The sequence below is a fragment of the Pithys albifrons genome, chromosome 5 (assembly GCF_047495875.1).
Source record: "Pithys albifrons albifrons isolate INPA30051 chromosome 5, PitAlb_v1, whole genome shotgun sequence".
NCBI lineage: Eukaryota > Metazoa > Chordata > Aves > Passeriformes > Thamnophilidae > Pithys > Pithys albifrons.
The window spans coordinates 73723871-73742543 of NC_092462.1; the positions used below are offsets into that span (position 1 = coordinate 73723871).

At 53.2% G+C, this 18673-nt stretch overlaps 1 protein-coding gene across 4 annotated transcripts in view; it reads left to right on the top strand.

Annotated features, from left to right (window-relative positions):
- Positions 1-15076, top strand: part of PTPRA (protein tyrosine phosphatase receptor type A) — a 131152-nt gene extending 116076 nt beyond the window's left edge. For all 4 annotated transcript variants that reach the window (XM_071557060.1, XM_071557061.1, XM_071557062.1 and 1 more), the window contains 16 exons: positions 1324-1460; positions 3620-3710; positions 4150-4226; positions 5138-5174; positions 6359-6456; positions 6602-6721; positions 7629-7795; positions 8964-9099; positions 9847-9996; positions 10109-10202; positions 11169-11245; positions 12544-12678; positions 12914-13039; positions 13437-13588; positions 13852-13987; positions 14736-15076. In XM_071557060.1, the coding sequence (XP_071413161.1) occupies positions 1324-1460; positions 3620-3710; positions 4150-4226; positions 5138-5174; positions 6359-6456; positions 6602-6721; positions 7629-7795; positions 8964-9099; positions 9847-9996; positions 10109-10202; positions 11169-11245; positions 12544-12678; positions 12914-13039; positions 13437-13588; positions 13852-13987; positions 14736-14810 (1808 nt within the window). In that variant the 3' untranslated portion in view covers positions 14811-15076. The remainder of the gene's footprint in view (positions 1-1323; positions 1461-3619; positions 3711-4149; positions 4227-5137; positions 5175-6358; positions 6457-6601; positions 6722-7628; positions 7796-8963; positions 9100-9846; positions 9997-10108; positions 10203-11168; positions 11246-12543; positions 12679-12913; positions 13040-13436; positions 13589-13851; positions 13988-14735) is intronic.
- The last annotated feature ends 3597 nt before the right edge of the window (positions 15077-18673 follow it).

Below are 18673 nucleotides of genomic sequence, written 5' to 3' on the forward strand. Positions count from 1 at the left end.
AGACCTTCACTGCTCCTTTTACATCACTGTAAACCGAGGTGTGAACTTCATAAACCCTCAGCTGTGTTGGTGTAACCCTCCCGTGGCCTTTCCTGGCTTTGCTGAGGAACACAAGCAGCAGCTGCCTTTGCTGTGTCCTCCTGGGAATTGTGTCACTGTGGTGGTGCCAGACTTTCCATGTGAGAGAGGGGGAAGTTCATATTCAAAGGGAGGTGGTCTCCATCCCCCAGCACCGATGGCTTGGTCCTCATTGCCCTGTCCTGCCTCTGGGAGTGTGTGAAGCTCTATCCCAGGATGTTCATGGGATCACAGGATCATTTAGCTTGGAAAAGCCCTCTGAGATCATCCAGTGCAACCCTTAACCCAGCACTGCCAAGGTCACCACTAACCCATGTCCCCAAGTGCCATATCCACACAGCTTTGAAATTCCTCCAGGGATGGGGACTCCACCCCTGTCCTGGCCAGCCTATTCCAATGCCTGACCACCCCTTCCAGGAAGAAATTTCCCCAATATCCAACCTGACCCTCCCCTGGCCCAGCCTGAGGCTGTTCCCTCTCCTCCTGTCCCTGTTCCCTGAGCACAGCCCGACCCTCCCCGCCCCCCTCTCCTGGCAGGGATTGCAGAGCCAGAAGGTCCCCCCTGAGCTTCCTTTTCTCCAGGCTGGGCTCCCCCAGCTCCCTCAGCTGCTCCTGCTGCTCCAGCCCCTTCCCAGCTCCATTCCCTGCCCTGCACATGCTCCAGCCCCTCAGTGTCTCCTGTCTGAAGGTCCCAGAACTGCCCCCAGCACTGGAGGTACCCCAGCAGTGCCAGCTCAGGTACAGGCACTGCCCTGGGGTGTGACACACCAGTGGCTGGCACAGCCCAGGTGCTATTGGCCTTTTTGCCCACCTGGGCGCCCCTGGGCTCATTTTCAGCCACTGTGAACCAGCACCCACAGGTCTTTTTCCTCCAAACAACTTTCCAGCCACTCTGCCCCGGCCTAGAGCTGCAGGGGGTTGTCAGACTGTGTGCCCTGTACATGGGAAGAGCAAAAGGCCTGGGAGTGTCCAAGGCCAGGTTGGACAGGGCTTGGAGCAACCTGGGCTTAGTGGGAGGTGTCCCTGCCCATGGCCCAGGGTTGGAATGAGATGATCTTTAAGGTCCCTCCTAACCCAAACCATGCTGTGGTTCTATGAAAACATGGGGTAGGGAGGGCACGAGGCAGCCCTAAAAGCGGACGGGCCAAGGTGTGTGGGGTCACTGTGCCCACCTGGGTGTGGGTGATGAGTTCTGGGCACGGGGGGCAGCTGGGAGGGCCCCCCTGACTCGTGGTGTCATTGTAGAGCCTCAGAGTATGCCCCTGCTCGCCCGCTCCCCCAGCACCAACCGCAAGTACCCCCCGCTGCCCGTGGACAAGCTGGAGGAGGAGATCAACCGCCGCATGGCAGACGACAACAAGCTCTTTCGAGAGGAGTTCAACGTGAGTGCCTTTGCTTCTTGCCCTTCAGTCCCACAGGATTCGGGATTAGCATGTGGATGGTTATCCTGGTCCTCAGGGGTTTGTGTTCAAAGCCAGGTTGGAGCAGCCTGGGATAGTGGAAGGTGTCCCTGCCCATGGCAGGGGGTGGAGTGAGATGGACCCCTTCCAGCCCAAACCATTCTGTAATTCTAAGTAGCTCTTCTATCTGTGAGCAGAGACAGCACCCAGGGGAGGGCTGGAGCTGTGCCAGGGCAGGCTCAGGTGGGATCTCAGGGTAAAGCTCTTCCCCCAGAGGGTGGTGGGCACTGACCAGGCTCCCCAGGGCAGTAGGCACAGCCCCAAGGCTGCCAGAGCTCCCGGGGTGTTTTGACAATTCTCTCAGGGACAGGGTGGGATTGTTGGGGTGTCTGTGCAGAGTCAGAAGTTGGACTGGATGGTCCTTGTGGGTCCCTTCCAACCCTGTGAGGTGGAAGGACCAATTCTGTCCATGAATCTGCAGTGAGAGTGAACAAACCGCTCCCTCTCATGTTTACTACAGAAAGCAGAGGTTTTCTAGCAGCCAACACTACAGGTTACCTTTGTCTGGGTTCTGAAATGGTCCTGGATGTCTTGGGGTCCTCCAGAGCTTACCTGCCTGCTGCTTTCCTCCCGACTCTACCTCACTCCTCCCAGTCCTCAGGGCTTAAATCCACAAACAGCCAAAACAAGAGCTCTGACAGAGAAACAGGAATGACCCCATCTCATTCCAATGGGCTGTTAACCCTGAAACAGAGTGATGACAGGGTATAGGACAAAGCTTGGCCTTCAGCTGCGAGTAGTAATTCAGGTATTGTGTTTATCCCACAATCCCAGAGCGCCTCTCAGAGATGGTTCCAACCTCTTCTTGAGGTTTCTGAGCTCTGCAGCTTCTTGTGCTGATAAACCTGTTTCAACTTGGCACAAATAGAATAGAATAGAGTAAAATAGAAGTCATTTAGGTTGGAAAACAAGCACTCTGTGATCATCAAATCCAACCATTTCCCAGCACTACCACGGCCACCACTGACCAATGTCCCCAAGTCATCCACCTGGCTTTGAAATCCCTTCAGAGGTGGGGGCTCCACCACTACCCTGAACAGCAACCTACTCCAGAGCTGGACCACCCTTTTGGTGAAGAAATTTCCCCAGTATCCAACCTGACCTTCCCCTGGCACAACTTAAGGCTCTTCCCTCTCCTCCTGTCCCTGTTCCCTGGAGCAGAGCCCGACACCCCCTGGCTCCTCCCTCCTGGCAGGGATTGCAGAAAGCCAGAAGGTCCCCCCTGAGCCTCCTTTTCTCCAAGCTGAGCCCCCCCAGCTCCCTCAGCCCTTCCTGCTGCTCCAGACCCAGGTCCATGATATGGCACTATGAGGATGAGAAGGTCAAATAAAAAGCCACTGGATTATGTCCAGCTGCTGTACAACTTGATCCCCTTCCTGGCCGTGCTTTGATGAAACTAAATAGGTGCAATGAGTGCCCAGAGAGGGAGATTTTTTGATTTATAAATACCTGATTGCCCTGAAGATTTCCGTTGCCTGCTCTCAGCTGGAGGAAGGGATGGTGAAAGCCTCCAGAATGTTCTCTCCTCTTTGCTCTTCAAAGAGGGTGTGGAATAACAGCGCTGGGGAAGCACCTCCTGTGCTGGAGGGTGAAACCCTGGGACAGTGTCACCTGTCACCCCTGCACCCCTCAACCAAAGGTCCCTGGTTGCTGCTGGATGAAGAATAACCCTCTGTATGGGTGTTCCTTCCCATCACTGGGTGGACTCAGGCAATGGGAGCTTAATCAGGTCACAATTAGCAGCACTGTTAATGAGGAAATCTCAGCAGGAGTCGCCGCTGGCAGAAATGAGCTCTTCGATGTGGGTTTGGAGCTGGAGGCTTTGCTGCCACCTCGTGTTCATGGGTCCAGATGTCTCGTTTCCAAAGGGGTTTGATTTCTCTGGTCCAGCCCAGCTGTTGAAATGGTCACTTTGAGCTCGGTGGGGAGGAGAAGCTGGTGCTGGAGCAGAGGTAAGGGGTGTGGGTGGTTGGGATGTATCCAGAGGGACAGGATGCTTGGATATGGCATGTTCCAGCACATTGTGGGTCCTGCTGTGCTATGAGAACATCATGGAAAACCCTGTTTTTCTGCCATTTCAGGCTCTCCCAGCGTGTCCCATACAGGCCACGTGTGAAGCTGCTTCCAAGGAGGAGAACAAGGAGAAGAACAGATATGTGAACATTTTGCCCTGTAGGTATCAGAGCTGGTTGGATGGGGGAGAAATACATCCAGTGCTCCTGCCAGGACTCCCCATTCCTCGTTTTTGGGTGGGCAAGGGCACGGTTGAGGCCAGTTCACCTCCCAGGTGGGTGGCTGTGTCTGCTTTAGCTTTAGATACCTGGGAGGAGAAGCTCCATGGAGAGGGAAACAGATGGGAAATGCCCAAAGGGACAGCTCCTGCCTCGTGGCTTTGGGCAGTGGGCTGGCTCAGGGTGTCCTCAAATGTGCCCTGCAGAGGAAGAACTTCCTTTAGGCAAGGTCTAGCACCTCTCTGGCCTTGAGGAAGAAGAATTTAGGGGCATAAGGGTGGTTTTGCTCTGCTCCTCTGCAACACGTGGCTTACTCACCACACCAGGTACCAGCTGCATGGAGTGGGTTGTTTTAATGCTGAGCTTTAATTTTCCTCCAGATGATCATTCCAGGGTTCACCTGACTCCTGTTGAAGGGGTTCCTGATTCCGACTACATCAACGCCTCCTTCATTAATGTGAGTTTTGGGATTTGGGACAGGAGCTCCCCACTGGCTGCGCCTGGTCCATCCAGGAGCAAAGCCCAGCTGGCTGGTTTGGAAAGGATTTGGGAACCACTCCTGCAGAAGCTGGGGATGTCTTATTGGCAGCTGATGAATCATAGAATGTTTTAGGCTGGAAAAGCCCTCTAAGATCATCACATCCAGCCATTTCCCCAGCACTGCCAAGGCCACCACTGACCACGTCCCCAAGTGCCACATTCACATGGCTTTGAAATCCCTGAACAGTGTGGCCTGTTAATCAGTGGTACTTCCCAGCTTGCAGGGCTGGATGTGGGAAGGGGATGAAAAAGAAATCAAGGAATCCAGCTAAAAGGGAAGCAACATTGCCCTGCTCTGCTCCTGGAGGGAGTTGGGTCCTGTGTGATTATCAACGCATGGCTCAAATCAGTTGGAAGGGTCATGTGAGAGAGGGGGGCACATGAAGCAAAGCAAGACTCAAAAGAGTCTTTTTCTTTCCTCCCCAATAAATAAAATACACAAAACCAACCTCCAGGAGCTCAACAGCCTCTTCTCCCAAACATTAATGCTGATTTTCATGTGATGCTCTGGATGCAGAGGCTGATCCCAGCAAAAGGGCTGTCAGGTACCACTTCATTAGTGCTTTGTGCCAACAAGTGGAGTAATTCCTGCATTATGTGAGTGTGGGTAGTGTTCCTTGGGAAAACAGCCCATTGCACAGGGATTTTCATTATTTCTGCCCTGCTGTTGGTGCTGTTTCTCCTCACAAAGGCTGCAGCCCCTTCTCTGCCCAGGGGATGAAGTAGCAGAGCAGGTGCTGGCTGTTTGTTACTCATGTAGATGCATTTCATGATTCTCTTGTTAGACAAATATTAATTTCTCTTCATTTTTTCTCCTTTGCTCTGCAGGGGTACCAAGAGAAAAACAAGTTCATTGCTGCACAAGGTAAATTCTTGGTTATTCCCATCGCTCTGTGGAGTGGCAGCTGGGCTGGGATCCCTCTGCTCACTGAAGCTGTGCCACTCTAACCACAGCACAGTGTCTTGAGGAGCTCTCCTGGTCCAAAGGAGGCTTGGCTGGTTCCACAGCTGGTTTTGAAAATGGTTTTTCCAGTCAAAAACCAGTGCTGGGAGAGGAAGAGAAGTTCTACCTGTGCTGTACCCATTGCTGGATGGTATCAAAGCGTACCCTGAGCCCTGAGCCTTGGCCTTCTACCCCAGCCCATGGTGCAGGTGGTGTGACCTCTGGAAATACTGCCTGAGAACTCCTTGATTCAATTCCCCAAATCACAGAATCATGGAATGGTTTGTTGGAAGGGGTCTTAAAGACCATCTCATTCCACCCCTCTGCCATGGGCAGGACAACTTCCTCTGAACCAAGTTGCTCCAAGGCTGGCCTTGAACACTACCAGGGATGGGGCAGAGTGAAATATCTCTGTGGTCTTCAGAAGTCCAAACACATTCCTAGAGCCAAGATTCCCACTTACAGAGGGGTTCATGTCAGCAGCAGGGTGTTACCTGCCCATGGGAGAGTTTTTATTTCCACTCTTGGCTTGCCAGTGGGTCAGGGCATCACTGCCAGTTTCCCTGGCTCTTGCTGGAGAGGGAAGGCTGGATCAGATCTGTCAGCACTTCCAGGCTCAGGTTTAAGCTTTGGCTCTGCTGCTCCCTTGGCTCGCCCTAAGCCTCAGGCTTGGCAAGGGAGTCCATGCTGAGTTAGCTCCATGTCTGGCAGGCAGCAGGGAACTGTCCCTGTGCCACACTGAAATGGGATCCCATGGTTAAAGCCCAAGATCCCAGGGTAGGACTTCTGCGGACTCTTGAGGCGGCCACAATTCCTCTGTGTGACCTTGAGCGAGTTGTTTCCATGTTCTGTTTGTCTAATTTCCCCTTCTTGGGCTATAAGTGGAATTCCTGCACATAAAACTTATCCAGAAATCCCAGCTATTGTGTGATGGGATTATTCCTTGGGTCAGACATGCCCAGACACCAAAGCACCTCCTGTGCTGGCATCTACTGGCAAAAAATGTGATGGATCATCCACAATGTGTGACCTCACACAGTGGGGTTTGGTCCCACATCTTGAGGAGTTGATCCCAAAGACAACATTTCGTTTTGCCTTCCCCTTAGGACCAAAGGAAGAAACAGTGAACGATTTTTGGAGGATGATTTGGGAGCAAAACACAGCGACAATTGTCATGGTGACCAACCTGAAAGAGAGGAAAGAGGTGAGTGCCAGAGGGATTCATGTGCTGGGATCTGACCCAGCTGGGGCTGAGTCCAGCACATCTCCTGCCCAGGGACATGTCCTGCAGCCATTCCCAGGCTTGTGAGGGTCCAGAGCTCACCTGCACCTCTTTCCTCTCCCCACAGTGTAAGTGTGCTCAGTACTGGCCGGATCAGGGCTGCTGGACATACGGGAACATCCGAGTGTCCGTGGAGGACGTGACCGTCCTGGTGGATTACACCGTGCGGAAGTTCTGCATCCAGCAGGTGCCAGGGCTCATCTCCCATCCCATCCCTCCCCTCCCCTCTCCACACTGGGCATCCCAAAGGTGCTGCCATTATTCTCCAAGGTGCTGTGAGATTAGAGTTGGGATGAAATGATGCCCAGCATATATTTTTAACCAGAGTATTAAGAATTTATTCCTCTTAAACACTTGGGAGCCCATTCCCAGTGTGGCTGGTACTGAGAGCAGGGAAGTTGATGGATGCCAAGGCTGAAATCCATCCTGTAATACAAGTGTTGGTTCCTGCTCTCACCCACAGACACTTAATGCCTGCAAATAATCAGATTTATCCCATGAGCCAAGGCAAAATCCAATGCTGTATGCATTGGGTTTGATTGCTTTCCCATCTGTCACCACATTTCCTTGTCCTCCAAGGAGACCCGGGGTGTTGAGTCGCTCTCTTTGTTTTCCTGCTGCTCTCAGAGGCAGGCAAGGAAGAGCTGGTGCCTGAAAGCCTGTCCAGAGCCTGAGTGTGATTCTCCTGAGCCTCATCCTTCACTCCAGTGGACTGGACATGGGTGGTTTCCTCCTCTGCCTTAAATACAAGGATCCTGTCGGCAAAGGAGTGGGAAAGGATGGAACAACAGCTTCTGTTTGAGCTTATTGGGAATGAAATATGGCAGCTGCTGCCAGGTTGGAGCCACAGCCAGGGCCAGGCTGGCATCTTGCTCCCCTTGGATGTGGGATGTGGTGTTGGGTGATTAAAATGTCATGTTTTCAGAGACTAATCAGTCCCAGAGCCTGGATCTGTGCCCTTTCAGCTGTGGATGCTGCTTCTTAAGCCAGACAGCTCCATCTCAGGGCTTTCACTCCCTGTCTGCCCTTGACTTGGGGGGAAGAAAGGAAACCTGAGGGTTCACCCTTAAGCTGGATTCCCGTTTCCCCTCCAGGTCGGTGACGTCACGAACAAGAAGCCCCAGCGCCTGGTGACTCAGTTCCACTTCACCAGCTGGCCCGACTTTGGCGTCCCCTTCACCCCCATTGGGATGCTGAAATTCCTGAAGAAGGTGAAGACATGCAATCCCCAATATGCAGGAGCTATAGTCGTGCACTGCAGGTGAGTCCTGCTCACAGCTGACCTCTGCCTGTCCTTGGTCACCTGGAAAGCATCTCCTATTTAAAAGCAATTTTTTTTTCAGTCAGGGCATTTTTAACGTCATTATCTAAGTTTCCTCTGTTAAACGGGGATGTTCCACATGGGAACCTTCCAAAAAATGCAAGTGAATGGAAGGAACTTCTCGTAATCAATGATGTGATGGTGTTACAATTCATCTTGAGGGGTCATTTGGGTCAACTGGATGCCAAGTGAGCTGAGCTGGGCGCCACTGTGGGCACTGGTGGCATCTCCCTTGGCTCTCTGCTGCACTGGGTGCAGCATCCCAGACTGGGAGAAGGCTGTACTCAGCTGACAGCATGCCTGGAACAAGGACCATGGTGTTAGGCCTCATGTGGAGTGGTTTCACAGATGCTTCCATCTTTCGATATGGGGAAACCTCACGGCTAAAGGCAGAGATGGTCACACTTACAACCTCCCAAGTCTTTCATTCTTTCTTGGGAGGCAGCTGGCACAAGGGCTTTCCATAGTGTCTGCTGGCCTCATACTTCTTAATGGAGAAGTTCCCAGCACAGACAAAAGGCTTCCCCATGGGCTCACCTTCAAGCGGTGAAGGTTGACTGGACAAAACATCAGGCAGCTGGTAGGAACAGGCAACCTACTGGGACTCTGGACCTTGGAGACCACCCAGTGCCACCTCCTGCCATGGACAGGGACACCTTCCACCAGCCCAAGTTGCTCCAAGCCCCATCCAGCCTGGCCTTGGACACTTCCAGGGATGGGGCAGCCACAGCTTCACCACCCTCAAAGCTAAGAATTTCTTCCTAATATCCAATCTTATCCTGCCCTCTGTCAGTTTGAAGCCATTCCCCCTTGTCCTGCCAGTCCAGGCCCTTGTCTAAAGTCCTCCTCCAGCTCTCCTGGAGCCCCTTTAGGCACTGGAAGGGGCTCTCAGGTCTCCCTGGAACCTTCTCTTCTCCAGCTGAACACCCACAGCAATCCCAGCCTGTGAGTCATGGCAGTCACTGGAGGTGCTGCAAACCCCAGAGTAGAGGGAGGACCAGGACCTCTCTCATCTCCCAAAGAGATGTTAATCTTTGGGCTGGGAAGTGTCTGGCTCACTCCTGGCTGCCCAGTGCTGCTGCCCTGACCGTTGTCCCTCCCGTTGCAGCGCCGGGGTGGGTCGCACGGGCACTTTCATCGTCATCGATGCCATGCTGGACATGATGCATGCGGAGAGGAAGGTGGATGTTTACGGCTTCGTGAGCCGGATCCGGGCTCAGCGCTGCCAGATGGTACAGACAGATGTAAGTGTGGTGCTGCCACCCCTTCTGGGCTCTGCTCTGGGGTCAGATTTCCCTTATGTGGTCACAGCCTGGGTGAGGGCAGAGCATCAATTTGGGTGGGAGCTGCATCAGATGAGACCTTCACTGGGTCCTCTTCTTTTTGATTCCCTTCATAGGATCATAAAATCATTTAGGTTGGAAAGATCCTTAACATAATCCAGTCCAACCATTGCCCCAGCACTGCCAAGGCCACCACTAACCCATGTCCCCATATGCTACATCCACATTGCTTTTAAATCCCTCCAGGGATGGAGACTCTCACCACTGCCCTGGGCAGCTGTGCCAGGGCTGGACAACCTTTTCCATGAAGAAATTTTCCTTAATATCCAACCTGACCCTCCCCTGGCACAACTTGAGGCCATTCCCTCTCCTCCTGTTCCCTGGAGCAGAGCCCAACTCACCCTGGCTCCTTCCTCCTGACAGGGAGTTGAAGAGAGCCAGAAGGTCCCCCTTGAGCCTCCTTTTCTCCACACTTGGAAAACATTCTGTGTCACATCAGCTGCTCCTGGTGCAGCAAATAAGGTCCCAGTCCCCAGTCCCCATTTAGTGGCAGGAAGGTTGTCACTGACCTTTCTGGAGTCTCAGAGGGGTACCAGGTGCCCAACAAGCACAGGGGGTCCAGGGGGGCAGTGGGTTTGCATCCAGCATGGGCACCAGGATGGTGGGCATGGAACAGGCACCAATGGCTTCTCCCTGCAACCCTTTCAGATGCAGTATGTGTTTATATACCAAGCACTTCTGGAGCACTATCTCTACGGAGACACAGAGCTGGAGGTGACCTCCTTAGAGATCCACCTCCAGAAGATCTACAACAAAGTGCCAGGGACCAGCAGCAATGGGCTGGAAGAGGAGTTCAAGGTGAGCGTGTCTGCTGTCCTGGTGGGGTGATGCTGGGCCACGGGGACCAGCATGTGTTTGCCTGGCTCTGGGTGGCTCTAAACCTGTCTCTGCTGTGCTCCTTACCCTGCAGAAACTCACTTCAATCAAAATCCAGAATGACAAGATGAGAACGGGCAACTTGCCAGCAAACATGAAGAAGAACAGGGTCCTTCAGATAATTCCATGTAAGGCTTGTTGGTCTGTGTGTCTGGTGGGTGTGGGGACAGGAATCAGGCTGGAAAAATGGACCAAAAGGGACCTCATGATGTTCATCAAGGAAAAGTGGGAAGTCCTGCCCCCAGGGAGGGATAACCCCAGGCACCAGTTTGTGCTGGGGGCACCCAGCTGGGAAGGGGCTTGGCAGGAAAGGACTTGGGGGTCCTGGTGGACATCAGCCTGACCCTGAGCCAGCAGCGAGCCCTTGTGACAAAGGACAGTGGTGTCCTGAGCTGTGAGAGACAAAGCAGTGCCAGTAGGTCAGGGAGGGGATCCTGCCCCTCTGCCCAGCACTGGTGGGGGCACACCTGGAGCATCTCTGCTCTGAGGAAAGGCTGAGGGACCTGGGACTGCTCAGCCTGGAGAAGAGAAGGCTCTGGGGGTTTCATCATGTCTATCAACACCTGCAGGGAGGGAGCAGAGGGGACAGAGCCAGGCTCTTCCCAGTGGCACCCAGGGACAGGACAGGGGACAATGGGCACACACCAAGTCACAGGAGGGTCCCTCTGAATGTCAGGGAATACATTTTGACAGTGAGAGTGACCAAGCACTGGCACAGGTTGCCCAGGGAGGTTGTGGAGTCTCCATCCTTGGAGATACTCAAGATTTGTCTGGACAGATGGGCAGCCAGCTCTGTGTGACCCTGACAGCTGGTTTCTGCTGCCAAGGCTTTCTGCCTCGAGAGGGAGTCCCAGTGCTGAGCAGGTCCTTCTCCTGGAGTGCTCAGCATTCCCTTCTCCTTCCCCAAACCAGGGCATGGCAGAGTGGAGCCGACTGTCCTTTCCCACTCAGGTGCTGTAAGAACAGGGCTCCCCTTCCCTTATCTCTGGCTCCCACTTAGAATTTGGTGACCCAGCTAGGGGCCGTGCATGGTTTGCCAGGACTCGTGCTGTGAAGGTGTTCCCTAAGTCTCAGGTCATCTTGTTCTATTTCAGATGAGTTCAACCGAGTAATCATTCCAGTGAAGAGGGGTGAGGAGAACACGGACTACGTGAACGCTTCCTTCATTGATGTGAGTCTTCTTTACTCTTCTTCCCATCATCTCCCAACTGAAACTTTACCTCACACTGCTTCCTGGGGCAAAGATTTGTCCCAAACACCCTTTCTCTGGGTTTCATAAGGCTCCTTCCACTTGACTTTGCTTTTGTGTCACTGGATGGTGCTGGTTTCATTCTCCAACAAACCCCTCAGTATTTCCAGCTCCCACAACTGGTGGGAGAGGAGAGCTGGAAGCTGAGCAGAGCCTCCAAGTCTTGGGCTCACCTCTCCACCTCTGGGCTCTGCTGATGGAGAAGTGTATCCATGGAAATGATGCAACACTGGTCATTTGGTCAGAAATCATCCACTAGATTAGATAATGGAGCAATACACGATCCCAAAACCCTTGAGGAAAACCAGGTCAATCCCATTATACCTGTCTGGGAGATGGGAGGAGGTGAGGCAGAGAGGTTAAGTGCTTTCCTCACATCCTTTTCTCCTGTAGACTCCAGGGAGGCAGATGAGTATTTATCTCATGCAGTGCTGGCCAAGTGACAGACCCTGCTCTTTTCCTCTTTTTCAGCCCTGTTTCTACTTTCATCTCTTAATGGCAGGGGGGATTTTTCTCCCAAAAGGCCATCACTGCCATGGGTTGATCCACTAAAACCAGTTTATTCCCAGTTCTACCACCCCCAATTAATTGCTCCCTGCAATCTCCTTTGCTGGGTCCCTGCGGGTGGCTCTGGCTGCAGGAGCAGCTGCCTTGTTGTGCATCCAGATCAGAAAGCTTCCAATGGCACGTAAGCAATTTTGGCTGAGGATTCAATTTCCTGCCTCTGCTGAACTTTGCTTAAATGACAGACTCCAAATGACGAAGCATCTTTAGTCACAGTCTGGCTTTAGTCCCTGTGAGGGCACAGAGGGGCAAACATTGGAGGGGTTTGGAAACAGAAACACTTTGTGGTTGTGGAAGAGCCAGAGTCACCCAGACTTCCTGCTGGTTTTTATAGATGACAGCATGGTTTGGGTTGGAAGGGACCTTAAAGATTCTCTAGTTCCATTTAGTTTTGCTTCCTTCTTCTAAAAATCCCCAGGAAAAGTCATACCTGAAGTACTTGGAGCTTAGGCACGGCTCTGCTCCAGCACTCAGAGTTTGCAATATTGCTTCGGTGTGCTGGAAACCCAGACCATTCTTCCCTGAATGGGCAGAGCAGGGCATGTGTAGGAGGCATGACCCTCCCAAAACTGAACTGAGCTTGGTAACCCAACCATCCCCGAGACTGTTCTTGCCACTGCTCCCAGTTCATCACTAACCCTGTTCCCGAATTTCAGGGTTATCGCCAGAAGGATTCCTACATCGCCAGCCAAGGGCCGCTGCAGCACACGATAGAGGACTTCTGGAGGATGATCTGGGAGTGGAAATCCTGCTCCATAGTGATGCTAACGGAGCTGGAGGAGAGAGGGCAGGTAAGCTCCCAGGAACAGCTGCGTTAAACACCAGCAAAGAAATGGCAGGGGGTTGGAATGAGGGGATCTTTAGGGTCCCTTCCAACCCAAACCAGTCTGTGATTCTGGGATTCTGTGAAGCCCATGAGATCCAGCCTGGGTTTGGGCCTCTTCCGGCCCCAGAAGGCACCTCTATCCAAGCCCATGAGAAAAACATGTGATCCTCAACCCTGTCTCCTCCCCGGTGCTTCCTCAGGAAAAGTGTGCCCAGTACTGGCCATCTGATGGCTCTGTGTCCTATGGAGACATCACTGTGGAGCTGAAAAAAGAGGAGGAGTGTGAGAGCTACACAGTGCGGGACCTGCTGGTGACAAACACCAGGGTAAGATTCTGGCTTGTCCCCTAAACCTCTGGTGCTCCTGGTTTGACTGCCATGAACCCTTGCTGGTGTTCTTCTGCTCCATCATCTCCCCATCCCAAAGGGATTGTGTCTCTGCCTCCCACCCATGGGAGTTCCTGTCCTGCTACTTGTTTCTCACCCAGCCCCTCTGCCCTGCAGCCACCCAGCAGCCCTCACCCTCCTCCACCTTATCCCTGTGCCCACCATGCAGCCTCCCTGCTGCTCCCCTTTCTCCACACCCTGCTCCATGCCACGGGAATGCCACCCCTCCACAAGCAGCTTTCCTACATGGATGGTTTTCCCAAAGCCCAGAGCTGGTGGGTTCCTTGGCACAGATGGCCCACCAACCACCTGACCTGGAGCTGTGCTCTTCCACCAGGAAAACAAGAGCCGGCAGATCCGGCAGTTCCATTTCCACGGCTGGCCAGAAGTTGGGATCCCTGGGGATGGGAAGGGGATGATCAACATCATTGCAGCGGTGCAGAAGCAGCAGCAGCAGTCTGGCAACCACCCCATCACTGTGCACTGCAGGTAAAGCCTGGCTGGAGCAGGTTGGACACCCCTCCAAAAGCACCAGGAGCTTGGGAGATGGTCAGAGCCCCAAAGCATGTCCTGCATAAACTGGGAGAGGTTGGGGCAAGACTCTTGGCTCCTCCACTTGGCTGGAGGACTCCTGGCTCTTGACTCTTGGCTCCAGCAGTTCTCTGGTGCTTCCCCTAAGGATTGGCTCCTGAGAAAAGCCAATAGGGTCAAGGCCAGGCATTTTCCTCCACTCTCTGGTTTCTCTTTCCCAGTGCTGGAGCAGGAAGAACGGGCACCTTCTGTGCACTGAGCACTGTCCTGGAGAGGGTGAAGGCAGAGGCGATCCTGGACGTCTTTCAGACAGTGAAGAGTTTAAGACTACAGAGGCCACACATGGTGCAGACACTGGTAAGTCCCTCCCACCACATCAAAACCTCGGCAAGGACGGGCTGGGGGCTCAGTGTTGAGTAGAAATATCTTTAGTGCAAGGCTTTTTCTTGCTCAAGGATGGTTTCCCCATCCCTGGAATTGTCCAAGGCCAGGTTGGACAGGGCTTGGAGCAACCTAGGCCTGGTGGGAGGTGTCCCTGCCCATGGCAGGGGTGGCACTGGATGGGCTTTAAGGTCCCTTCTGACCCAAATCATCCTAAGACTCCATGATTCTACGGAAATGGGCCAAGAAGTATCTCCCCTTCCTCTTGTTAAAGCATCTGGAAGAGGTGCTGAAGGCATCAAGCACCTTTTGAGCACTGACAGAAGCTGTAGGAGCCTCCTCAGAGACATCCTCAGCCACAGCTCCCATATTTATGGGCTCCAGGAACTGGAAAACTGTCCTGGAGTGGCTGTGGCACAGGCTTGGGCCCACAGGGAGGGTTGGAGCAGGCAGGGCTGCATGAGGTCTTGCAAGAAAGGTTTGCAAGGATCACCAGGGATGTAGGAAAAAAACTCTTTGGGGGTCAAAATAGGACTTCAGAGAGGAAGCAGAAAGTTTGTTCTGCTGTTGGTACCCCAGCAAGGAGGGTGGGCTTGAGGTCACAGAGGTGGTGGGACCTCACGGGTGGGAATCCAGCTGGTCCCAGCTTGCCACAGAACATCAAAGGATGTTTCAGGTGTGGATTTTCCTGCTCTTAACACTGTCCTCTCCCCAAATCCCACAGGAACAGTACGAATTCTGCTACAAGGTGGTGCAGGAATACATCGACGCCTTCTCAGACTACGCCAACTTCAAGTGAAGAGAAACAGGAACAAAAATCCACACAACACCCCGAAACAAATGACAGAAGAGTTGCCTTCTTTAATATTTTGTAATATTCTGTTTGTTAATATACCCCCCCCTCAAAAAAAAACTATGTGTATATATCTTAACTGTTTTAGAGGTTGGTACCATAAGCTTCATATTAGCTGGAGATTTTATATGTAGCAAAGTGTTAGTGCAGATACTGTTGGCTCCTTTTTTTTCCAATGTTTTATTGGGGAATTAAATAGCGTGATGTTTGGATTAATATTGTCATACCATCTCTCTTCTGGAGAGCTGATACAGGCTGTTATTTTGTTTGTAAATCTTTTTTTTTTTTTCTTGAGGGAGTAAAGCCTTTTTTAAAAAAAAAAAAAGAAGAAGAAAAAGATATTCTGGATCTCATCTGAAAACAAAACCCAAACCCCACAACCACACCAGCACAAAGCTTTTCCAAAACAACTGCAGGGAAATGGTTTCACATTTTTCTGCTGGTCAGCAATTTAAAAAAAAGAACAAGGAGAAAAAAAAGCTCATTCTGTGTGTGTGTATATATATAAATATACTCATTTTTATATGGAAAGCCAAAAGGTTTCCTCCTTCAGGGTCAGGCCACCATGTTTTGCTGGTTTGGAAACTGTAATGATCACAGCAGTGCCCAGATGTTGGGATTTCAACCCAAACAACCCCAAAAAACAGAAAAACAAAAGGATTTTTGCTCCCTGAAGGAAAGGTCTGTGAGTTTGGAGACAGATTTTAGGGCAGGGATTGGAGTTGGAGTGGGACCCCTGAGGTGAGGATGGACAAAGTGAGATCCATTCCCAGGTGCTGGAGGTGCTGTCAGATTATTTCTGGCATCCCAAGAGATCTTAGAATCATGGAATGGTTTGGCTTGGAAGGGAGATCATCCAACCCCACCTCTGCCATGGGCAGGGACACTCCCACCAGCCCAGGGTGCTCCAAGCCCTGTCCAACCTGGCCTTGGACACTCCCATGGATGGGGCAGCCACAGCTTCTCTGCCCAACCTGTGCCAGGGCCTCACAGTCAAAAATTTTCCTAATTCCAATGTTAACCTACCCTCTTTCCAGGAAAGTCCAAACAGGCAAGAAATGTCCTGAGGACTAGGGGGTGCAGCTCTTCTGTATTAAAAAACAAGTTAATTTGGGGGGTTATTTTTGTTATAAAGGGGTGTCTGAGAGAACCCCTCCCTTTTCCTCCTGCAGTCAGGGACACCATGCCCAGGTTAACTGGGGGAGCTCCATCCTCTCTGCAGACACTGGAAGAACTGGTTTGGAGTGGAAGTTTTCTCCCAAGGATTTGGATGGACACCCCACACAGTGATGGGGAGCACAGGATCCAGGAGTGGTGGCAGCCCTGCCCCAGGATGCCCCAGGACTCAGGGGATATGGGGTGGAAATGTAGGGAAACATTGGAAGAAACAGCCCATGAGTCAGAGTGTCCAAGTTTTCCAGCTTTTTCATCCAGGCAGGATTCACAGGGAAGGTGGGTGGAGGCACACAGGCCAGGGGACACCCCCAGCAACCCAGAGCACCCCTCCAAAAGTTGTGCTGCTGCTGCCATCACCCCCATTCTGTCACCTGGCACCTCCTCATGAACCCCAACATCGTCCTGTCACTAATAAGCTGCAACTCCTGAATTTGGGGGTGTGGGGCCAAAGGTGTCAGTGACACTCAGAAATCAGCGTGGTGACCACAAAAGAAATGGGGAGCCTCCTGGGACAGGGGGGCTGCACTTGTTCCCCCAGATGCTCCACCCAGGGACATGGACCACCCCACCAAACCCTTCCATCCCATTGCCCAAGGGGTGCTGGCTGTTCCCTGGTGCCAGTAGTGAGTTTTCCCCCCTTTTTTTCCTTCCTTTCCAAGATCTCTGGGGGAATGAGGGAATTTTGGAGTCTGGAGGAGGTGTCTTGACCTTTCACCACAGCATCTGCCCTGGCTGCATCCTTCATCCAACTGCAAATAGCAGAGACATGAGCAGCTGCCAGAGATAATCCAGGGCCAGATCACATCTCATCCTTGGAGCTTTGGGCATGGCCATTGCCAACATCCAGCCTGGATTTGGGGGTGATGAGCCTGAAATGGAGGGAGAACCAGGGAAACTGGGGCTGAGGTGGGAAAACAGGCACCTCTCCCTTCAAGAGCATCCCAGAGGCTGCAAAGGAACCATCCAAGCTGGATCCATCCCTTTACCAGCTGACAGGATCTGTGTCAGGAAATGAGCCCATTCTGGGAGGAACACCAGCTTGGGTAGGGAGCCACACTGGGGTCAGTGCTCAGACCTCCCCAAAGAAGGAGTGTCAGGGTGCCAAGGGGTTTTGGGAAGGAGGAGACATTGGACAGTGGCACAGGGAGGCCGATGCCATCAGCGAGGTAATGGTCCCCCTGTGGGAGCCGTGGCCAGGACGACGTCACTGTCACTGAGCCCTTCAAATAGTGCTGCCTGCCTGGCTGGCCACTGCTCTGGCCACAGCTCCAGCCACAGCTCCAGCCACAGCTCCAGCCACCAGTCACTGCTCCAGCCACCAGCCACTGCTCCAGCCACCAGTCACTGCTCCAGCCACCGGCACCTGCCCGGCCAGGTGAGGCTGTCCTGGCCCCAGGAGGGGGGTAGATCCCGGGTTGGGTGGTCCTGCTCACCCCAAATCTGACCCGTAGCACCCATGGGGCTGGGTGTCCATCCTGGACCCAAATCCCAGCAGCACCACAGGGTGGCTGAGCCCCTCCGGCTTCTCCAGCCCCAAAGAGCAACCATGGGGGCTCATCCTTTCTGCATCTCCATCCCCAAACCCACCCCAGGCAGCACCCATGGGTGCTCATTCCCTCTGCATCTCTGTCCCAAACCCATTCCAAAAAGATGCTGGATCATGCACTCTGGATCTCCATCCCAGACCCACCCCAAAATGCATCCAGGAGTGCTCACCCATTCTGCATTTCTATCCCCAAACCCACCCCAAAGAGCAGCACCCATGGGTGTTCACACCTTTTGGATCTCCATCCCAAACCCACCCCAAAGAGATGCTAGGCCATACTTTCCACATCTCCATCCCAAACCCACCCATGGGTGCTCATCCTTTCCTCCTCCATCCTCCCATTCAATTCCTGGGGGGTTCCCATTTTTGCTGGACCCAAACCACCCCAGACAGCACCCACGGGTGCTCACCCCCCACCCTGCAGCCCCCCGGGGTGGGTGCTGGTGGGACAGGACCCTCTGTGCCCCCACAGCCCCCCAGCCATGGCTCCCCGTGGGTCGCTGGTGCTGCTGGTGCTGCTGGTGCTGAGCTGTGCCCTGCCCTGTGTGCCCGGCCAGCACTGGTCCCACGGCTGGTACCCAGGGGGCAAGCGGGACCTCAGGATGCCCCCGAACCTCCAGGTAGGGTGTGTCCCCTCCACCTCACCCCCCTTCAGGTCATTCCCGATGTCCCTGGGGTCATTTCCTCCCTCTAAGCATGATGCCCACCCCTTCCGTGTGGCCCTGCCCTGGACTCATCACCACCCTGTCCCAGGGTTTGTAGCACCCTTCAAGGTGTGCCCCACTCCTCCCCAACCCCGGGTAAAAGCCCCGTGTTCCTGGGGTTATATTTACCCAGGATTATCCTCCCTGGATTATGCCCCATTCAGGTTATCCATCCCCATATCCTGCGTGGATTGTACCCCTCTGCAAATCTGGCCCCCTCCCGCTGTTATCCCCTCTCTGAGTTCTTGGATTTATTACCCCCCCGCCCCCGCCCCTTAAATTTATCCCCCCCTGCAGTCACCTCTCCCACCGAATTACCCCCTCTCGGGTTTACACCCCCCTCGAATTTACACCCTTTCCCTCAAGGATTTATCCCACTCCCA